Genomic DNA, 9400 nt, shown 5'->3' with positions numbered 1-9400 from the left:
TACCTATATAGCCAAAAACTCATCTTGTAAACAACTGGTGGCTTTGTTTCGACTCTCCTCTTAGCGCGCTATGTTTAACTTGAAACAGTGATATATGTTATAAATATTATTATATTATATTTATTTACATCGCCGCTCACTCGCGTCATAGGCCTTCTACCATGGCTGTGACCGTTGCGCCAACGCGGCGTCGCGAAGAATTGTTTGCTAACAGTATATGAAAAATCCGAAGTAAAAAAAATTTCAAAAACTCATCAGCGGACTACACCTTGGGGACCAGAAACCCTTACAGCTGCTAAAGAAAATGAGAGAACTTAGCTCCGGAATGATCACAAATGAAGGCCTCCGTATCGAGTGGCTCAATCAGTTACCCACTCAAGTACGCGTCGTTCTATCAGTGAACACAGAATCATCATTGAAGACACTCGCGGCAATGGCTGACAAGATGGTCGAATACTCCGAGCCCGCGACGGTAGCTGCCATTTCAACTGCAGCACCGATGAACGACGCCGTGTCTATCCAGCTTAATATTTTATCAAAACAGTTTAGTGGTATGTTTTGGTTACAATATTTTAGTATGTACTATCGCATTAGGTAATAAACCTGTAATGGTAGTATATTTATAGCAATAAATAAATAAATAAGTGTTGAAACGTATGGAGTTTTGTGACAAAAACACACATTTGAAAGTAAATGTTATATTAAAAACATAATAAACCTTAACGTAACCTTGTTTTTGTTTCATTTGACGCTTATTTATCTTTTACTGACATATCAGTTATTATAACCGACTTAACCTTTCTTCCATTTTATGTTCTTTTTTTAGTTTCCGATGGTTTCCGTTTTCGTTAGATGTCAAATTATTTCTAACGAAAATTTATCTGATGTGGTACAAGCTACAAAAGAACGGTTGAAAACTGAAGAACCAAAGTTTTCATAGACCAACTACACATCAGCCAGTGCATTACAATCGAAGTCACACGTACATTGGCGTCAAAGTTGTAACACCAACCTGGCAACCTTTTTTTTGCATCGGGGTTTAAAAATCGGTTCTATTCATTGAAATTACAAAATAACGTCTCGCTGCTCGCTAAGCGTTAAGAAGAGATACAAAAAAAAAAACATTTGTCTGTAATCAGGTATTTTATTTCAATGACATAATAAAATTTAAACAAGACCAGACAAAAGCATGAGATTATAACAAAGCAAAGAATATACATATATTTGTTTTTAATAAATCGGTTCCAAATCTGAAGCAACTGAGATAGAAAAATAAGTTTACTATTACAATTTTTTAAATTAACATGGTTATTTTGATTATTAAAATTATTTAAAACGGGATATTTATAATTTTTTTTTTAATTTTTATTTTGCGAAGCTCGGTATTCCGACATTGTCTACGAATGTCTTGTTCATCAGAATCTCGTGTAAATCCCGTTTTAAATTTTTTTTAATAATTTAAAATTTACCTAGAAACAAAAAGCTACAACCACATAGATGGCAACCCCGATCTTGTTTTCAAAGAATGTACGGCCACAAGCATTTCAAACTAAATTCACAATAGTTTTAAGTTATATTTTGCTACTTAAAAATTTACTAAGTTCAACTGGTTGTATTTTGTCATAATCATTGATCCTATTAACACTTTTTACTAAATTATTCTATGAATACTTAGTAGAGAAAAAAAATAGTTTAGTGTATATTTTAGAAGCTGGCAACCACCAACATTTTCAAGATTCAATCTGTAACATCCCACGTTTGGGCAGAGACCTCTTTCGACATGTAGGAGAAGCCAACATTTTACTGATCAAAATAAATTACTATACTTTTAAGTACAATAATAATTCGCCATATTGCTAAGTAAGTTGAAGGCGATAATTAAGTACAGTTTAATTTAATACTTTGTATTTTTTTTAATTTCGATGATCAATGCTTTACAATGTTAGCTTTTAATTTAATTATTAAGCTTGAACGGAAATTGAATATTTACTAATACTCCTGTTTAAGTACAGGTAGCAAATTGAGTTATCAAAACTACCACACGATTTACTTAATAAAATAATAAGTAGTCGTGAAGAATGAACACGATAATAAATAAAAAATACTTTTAAATAAGACTTAATATAACAAAATGCAGAAGCAAGAACACAAGATCTAATACATAATTATGTATATTTAACTACACAAGTAGCAGGAAATGCGATCACACATCGCTATTTGCTCGGTACTTAAAATTAGGAAAAGACTAAAGATAAAATAATACCATTCAAAATAAGCTCAATAGACGAAGTCGTTCACAAATTGATCATCACATATAAAGTAAATAATATCAAATCTGGAATGATAATAGATATTACAAATCTTTAAATTACTTATTTGAGCATTAGCGAATTTAATATTTTTAATTATATTGCATATTTTAATATCGTTTATTTAGAGGTTATAAGGACACTTTTAAAATGTAAGTACTTAGGAATTGTATTTTAATTTAGGTCTTCTTACATATATTCGTTTTACGTACGTGTTTGTTTTGACAGCGCAGGAAAAGAAAACTCAAAATTGGTCGTTTGCCTAATGATTAACTTCGTTACGTACTCGCTATAAAAGTATTGGTGCCATTTTAAGGAGCGGCAGCGGCATGGTGGCGAGCGACGGTTTTGTAAGTATCCTTCCCATCGTCGCGTACTAGTCAAGCGTACGTTTCCTTAAAGCGCTTTTGGATGTGATGCGCGGCGTTGAGAAGGCGGTGGTGGAGCGTGAGGTGCGCGTGGGGGGTGAAGGCGGGCGGCGCGGGCGCGGGCGCCGCGCGCGACATCACCGGCACGGCGGCGTCCTTGTCGGGGTGGCAGAAGAAGGCGACGCAGTGGCGGCCGCGGGCGCGGGCGTACGTGCCCGACGGGACTACGACGCGGTGCATCTGTGAAAACATATCATTCTTTATGACTACTAGAAAATTATAATTGGAAAAAAACTATGTCGCATATAGTTTTTTGTACAACTATGCAGCTGATGGTAGGCGATTAGTGACCTTAGTCTATAGACGCCAGCAACAACAGCTTTGGAAACGCATAATCGACCCAATTGGAAACTGGAAATTGGAAACGCATAATAAACCCAACCCTTCCCAGGATCTCTGGCTAGCGTTTTCACCACAGGAACACAACATTGCTTGAAAACAGTATTATTTAGCTGTGATCTTCTGTAAGGTTGAGGTACTTCCCCGAACGGACTTTTCCAGATTTAGACCTGTTCTGACCTACCTCAATGAAATATATATCCCATTGAGAAATTTCATTTCAGTTTCAAAAAGAAAAAATATTTAGCAATGTAGGAGAAGGAGAAAACTTACTAAAATAAAATTTTATCATAGAACTTATGGAATCTATCTCGAAATTTACAGAAAATCGGTCCAATGCGAGTGGGGCTCCTAAATGAAGATTTCCTAAGAAAAAATGGACATAATTATGTAAATATGTAATTATTTTATATTTTTTGTTTTATTGGTTATTACTGGATAGCATTGTCATAAACCTGCTTAGTTTTTTTAATGCTATTTATTGCATAAATAATTAAAAACTCTATATTATCTTGACGTTATTATGTTACAAACATTTTTTACTACTTCGAAATTAGAACACGGAACAGAATTTTTGTATTTGACCTTGTTGCAATATAATATACATACCTACTTTACAATAGCGTTGACATATCTTATCACATTTATTTAAATAAATTTTTCGACCGACAAGTATCAAGGTGGATCTAAACATTTATAAATACAATAAGGTGGTGGTGAAAAAACCACAATTTCAATATTTTTGTGATAATAAAATAACATCGTGTGCGAAAATGCTAAGTTATGTACCTATGTATCTCCTTGACACAAAAAGAAAAGAAGAATTAACAATACTGACTCAATAATTATGATATTTCTTTAGTAAACTACCTTGAGTAGCATTTTTTACGAATTCTCAACGTCAACATATTTGTCATAGTTTTGAGTTAATAACTTTTACGAGGTTAAGAATTGGAATGTTTAAGGAATTTTAATTTATACATCCTACACTTTGATTTCAACAAAATAATTTCAATATAAATTATAAACGTCTCGTGGTCCTCGTATACCCTTATATGAGTGTTGTTTTTAAATTCCTTTTTTATATTTCAGTTTATCTGAACGTAAGGCGCATGTGTATACGATTTTTTTATACAACTAAGTCGGCAAACAAGCGTACGGCTCACCTGATGGTAAGCGATTACCGTATTTATAGACGCCTGCAACACCAGACGCATCGCAAGCGTGTTGCCGCCCTATCCCCAACCCCCCAGCTGCTCTGGTCACCTTACTCACCAACAGAAACACAACACTGCTTGAAAACAGTATTATTGTGATCTTTTGTGTGGTCGAGTTACTACCCCAGTCAGGCTGCTCCATATTTTGAGCAGGAAATATCCTGCTGTGCCCTACCTCAGTTTTATATTTTTGTAACTTGTTTATTCGTATTACATTATGTGATTCACTATTTTGCCATTGGTCATATTTCTAAAATTGTGATGGTGGTAGCGCTGATTGTTTTGTTTTTGTTACGATTATTTTTCAAACTAAGTTATTCTGTTGATAAAAAAAATATTTAATGACAAAACGACAAAAGGTTGTTGTTTTGAATGATACTTACAAGAGCAGGTAGTAAATTAGTGGTCATCGAAGCTAAGAGTTCTCCAGTCTGAACGAGAATTGCACCAGGCAGATGTCCCACAGCCTGCCATTTTTCGCTTCCATTCAGTTTGACCTGAAAGTTTAATTAATTCGAATAAATCTCAGTTGCTACCATTTACACATTTAAAGGTAGATAGTCATATTAAGTCCCGATCTAATGAATTCATTTAAATTTTTCTAGACATTAATATATTTATTTAGATGTTTATGTAACTTACATATGTCATATAACTTAATATACTTTTATCGTATACGAATACTTTAATTTAATTTTCAGAGTATTAAGTTCCGTAAAAAATATTTGAAAGCTGTTGCTTAATAGAAAAGACCGGAAATTATCTTTTTTACAGTCTTGCATTTCAGGGTTTATTTAACAAAGAAATATATAAATCTATATCTAAGCACTATAAATTCAATCATACTTTCAAATATCGTTATTTATCAGATAAAAGTGGGTCGTATATTGTATTATTGTGTTTGCTCGCAAACGAAAAAAAAAACAAGATTAATATTTATCAAAGATTACTCAAAAAGTAGTTATCAGATCTCGATAAAATTTATATGTGACCACATGATAAACATCAGCTCCCGATTAAATTAAAAATTATCAAAATCGGTACAACTAGTAAAAAGTTATTGCGGATTTTCGAGAGTTTCCCTCGATTTCTCTGAGATCCCATCATCAGATCCTGGTTTCCTTATCATGGTACCAAACTAGGGATATCCCCTTTCCACCAAAAAAAGATTATTAAAATCGGTACATCCAGTAGAAAGTTATGCGGTATAATACAACGTAGGTCGACGAAAAAAGCATCAAGTAAAAACGCATTATTAGATATAGCTCGAAAAGTAGTTGTTAGATCTCAAATAAATTTAAATGGGACCAATTGGCACACACCACCTTTCGATTAAAAGAAAATTTGTCGAAATCGCTCCGCCGAGTCAAAAGTTCTGATGTAACATACATAAAAAAAAAAAAATACAGTCGAATTGAGAACCTCCTCCTTTTTTGGAAGTCGGTTAAAAAATAACAACAGTCTTTCTCACGATTTATTGCATTTAAATAGTCTATCATATAGTACCATAGGTCTATTTACATAGTCGTACACCTCTAGAGTTTTAAGCCACTTAGAAAATAATATATTTAAACACAATCAAATATGCCTACCTCGAGTCCTCCCTCCGAGTCCTGCGCGACCAGGGTGAAGGTGCAGCTGTCGGAGTGTGCCCCGCAGCGCGTGTAGGCGATGCCGTCACCATGGCAACAGGGCCTCTCGTCTTCGGGAGGCACGGGAGGGTAGTACAACAAACGCATCGCAGAGGGATTACAACCATCGCTCTTCAGCATTCCCGAGTGACATGCTAGCAGTGCTGATGGTGGAAGACCTGAAAAATTATGTTGATTATTTGAGTACCTTTAGTTTTTAATTTTTATTAGTTTAACGGTTTTTGTACCAATTTTTAATTACAATAATTTAATACTTTTATTAAACAATGAAAGTTGTTTTCATTTAAATATTACTTAATTATATTTAAATAGATTAAGAGTAAGTAAAATGAGTTACTATACATAATAATTGAATACGTTTATTATAGATAGTCTTGTCCTAAATATTGTTACACAGAAAAAAACATTTTTCTATTGCACGTAACATTTATTACTATTACAATGTGTTAGTTTAATACATCAATACAAAACCATTAAAAATATATAAAGCTTATTCGAAGTGGTCTCCATTGGCTACCATGCAGTCTTTTAAATGTTGAGGCCAGTTATCAATAGAAGCACGCACTCTTTCCATGGGAAAATTCTTCACTGCCAATCGTATAGATTGTTTTAGGGACTTAAAATTATCATAGCATTTGATTAAATCATAATCCAGCAGATTAAGATCAGGCAAGATGACGGCCAGTCTTCGGCTCTGACGAAGTGGTGAAAATGGAGTGGCATTTTAATATCACAAAATATTTTACAATGTATTGGCGCGAAAACGAGAAAACACAATGAACAATCATATAAAAATGACAGATTCCAAATTCAAATGTAATATTTTGTTTAGTTTTAATTGTAACAGTATTTATGGCCAGACTATGTATGTGTATTTAGGAAATTACAATTAGGTAGATCAATAAAATGAAGTATAATAGAACCACAAATACATGACACAAATGTACAATAATTACCGAAAGCATAAGCCAATGCCTGTAGAAGTACGCGAGAGAGATTGGTAAGGTCTTGCGCTAGTGGTATGGTGTGCTTTAGGAATTCCGGAACTTCCTCTTGGGCTGGCATCGCCGCTGCTGACAGGGTCGTGATGTTAAACGAATGACGCAGCTCCTGAGAATATGAGAATGGTTGAGAATTGGCAAGTAAGTAATTAAATTATAAATATAGTTTAATCAGAGTACATTGAAATGAGAAATATATGAGGTATTTTTGGTAATATTATCTATTAAATATGAGTTTAATATGAATTACAAAATACAATTTCTCAAAGTTGCTAACAAGATTGAGTACATTTTAGATTAATTAATAAGTCCAGACCAACTATCATATAAAGCATTGGTTATATCTAAATACAACTTCATTTAATGCTATCTTATATTTTAACGTAGAAGGATTAGAGCTTAATCCACCTCGCTGCTCCAACGCGGGTTGGCGGATATATTTCTTACTATGGTAACGATCGCTATCAAGTGTACATGATAACAACCGGGACCAACGGCTTAACGTGCTCTCTGAGGCACGGTTGGGAGACCCTTAAGGACTGCACAAATACCCAGATCACGGCAAACACCTGGCCACACATATGGCCAATACAAATGTTTGTCATGTGCGGGGTTCGAACCTGCAACCGCCAGCGCAACAGGTACAATTCATGGCTGTATCGCCGAACTTAGTGACGTTGTATTTCATGCAAGATATTGGTTACTAATATTGTACTAAACACACAGTTTATATGTTATTTTCAAAAGAGTAACTGCGGAATTTTATTTTATTTGATTGCTGATTCTTTTCTGCAGAATCTACATTCCGAATCGGTGGTATCTATACTTTTATAAAAATAATAATCAATTTAAATTTTTAATGTGATTCGAAATGACGAATCGAAAGTGCTCTTGGGGCCTATTTGAATAAAGTTGTTTTTGGTTTTGATTTTATGCATAACGCCTTTATTTGCTGTTTTTAGTCGGTCACTATTTTATAAAACATTTTTAAATACAAAAAAAAAAAACTTATTTTTGTCTTTACCAAAGTAATTGTTTTCATTATGTTTTGTTGTTAAATAATAGTTTGTTATATAATACAATGCATAATGAACTTTATGACAATTGTTTAACTAACAAACTATCATACAAATCCTCGTTGCGGGAACTTCCGACGGCACAAGAGATTTCTTCCTCGTTTCCTGGTATTGGGCTCGTAAACACTTTGTATGTAACGTAACTCATTTATTCTATACACAATTTTGGTATTTCTGTTATTTCACAATGAACAATAGGTACTAATAATAAAAAATTGGTTCATTAAATAAATAAATAAATAAATATCTATACAATACACACACGGTCGTCTGTTCCTAAAGTAAGCAACTAAATGCTTGTGTTATAGGTAACAGCCGACTGGTATATAGCTACATATATATTTTTTTTTCGATAAACATACTTATAAATAATACATATATAAATATATAAATAAATATTTATATTACACCCAGACTCGGGGTGGGAATCGAACCCACAACCCTCGGAGCAGAAAGCAGGGTCACTACAAACTGCGCCAACGGGCTAGTCATAGGCATTCACCATTGAATATTAATTATTACCTTTTTAGTGCTATCGAATTGTTCCATTCCCGGTTTTATGTAGCCGTGATTGCTGGCCGGATTGCAAAGGTATTGCGCTTGACATCCCTCAGGTAGAGCGCAAAAGTTGTCTAAATCCGCGTAAACTGCTTTCAGCTGAGCAAATAAAAAAGTAGTTGTAAACATTGAATAATTTATTTCAACACATTTGCGAGTATCTACGATTTCAAATAATTAGTCCAGAATAAATATTAAGTTATTCAGAAAAAAATATGTAAATCCATAACAGTCACGCATAAACATTTTCTAGAGATATTCATAAGAATCTGATTAGAGGTCATCTTTTATTGTGATGTAATTTTATTGTAATGTAAAACATTTAATAATTATTACCTTCTCTTCGGTGATGCCATGATTAACGAGCATAGCGAGACCCTTGTTACTCAATGCTGCAAACAACTGTTGGCCAATACGCCTCACCACAGATTTCATAGGACAAACATCTGTACCTAAAACAAAAAATTTAATTGTAAGCGAACGAAATTATAATTTCATCATTTTCTTACGATATTCTGACTTTATCGTTCTGATAATACAATTACCTTTCATATCAAGAAGAGTAATTAATGGGAATTTAAACGCAATTACATACGTGTAAGATAAACTGATATTACATCACTCTATTCGTGTATAGTTTAAGTATTATAAATTCAATATTAAATAGAATTTCAATTCATTGAATTTTAAATAGAAGAAATGAGCTCAAAAATAATAAATAAATATTTTTTCACACACATTCATGCATATAATATTACCTATATTATGATATTCGTTATATGATAACCTGTGCGTAGACTTCAAAAATACACATAGGTAT

General features: G+C 33.4%; 1 protein-coding gene across 1 annotated transcript; it reads right to left on the bottom strand.

Annotated features, from left to right (window-relative positions):
* Positions 1–835: 835 nt before the first annotated feature.
* On the bottom strand, positions 836–9029 carry LOC123665440 (2-oxoglutarate-Fe(II) type oxidoreductase ppzD). The gene is made up of 6 exons (XM_045599748.1): positions 8917–9029; positions 8545–8679; positions 6902–7055; positions 5886–6103; positions 4677–4790; positions 836–2917 (listed from the first exon to the last, which is right to left on the bottom strand). Exons 1-6 carry the CDS (start codon positions 9013–9015, stop codon positions 2690–2692), a joined length of 948 nt encoding a protein of 315 aa, XP_045455704.1. The 5' UTR covers positions 9016–9029; the 3' UTR covers positions 836–2689.
* Between the last annotated feature and the right edge of the window lie 371 nt (positions 9030–9400).

This window comes from Melitaea cinxia, chromosome 2 (genome assembly GCF_905220565.1).
Source record: "Melitaea cinxia chromosome 2, ilMelCinx1.1, whole genome shotgun sequence".
Classification (NCBI taxonomy): Eukaryota; Metazoa; Arthropoda; class Insecta; order Lepidoptera; family Nymphalidae; genus Melitaea; species Melitaea cinxia.
Note: the sequence above shows the minus strand (reverse complement) of the source record. Positions and strands in the feature narration are given on the sequence as shown.

Excerpts from the sequence above, each read along its gene's own strand:
- LOC123665440 (XM_045599748.1), bottom strand. The coding sequence starts at position 9,015 with ATGAAATCTGTGGTGAGGCGTATTGGCCAACAGTTGTTTGCAGCATTG. Across the intron at positions 8,680-8,916 it reads ATGGCATCACCGAAGAGAAG|CTGAAAGCAGTTTACGCGGA; the intron begins GTAATAATTATT and ends TTATTTGCTCAG. Across the intron at positions 7,056-8,544 it reads AATTCGATAGCACTAAAAAG|GAGCTGCGTCATTCGTTTAA; the intron begins GTAATAATTAAT and ends TCATATTCTCAG.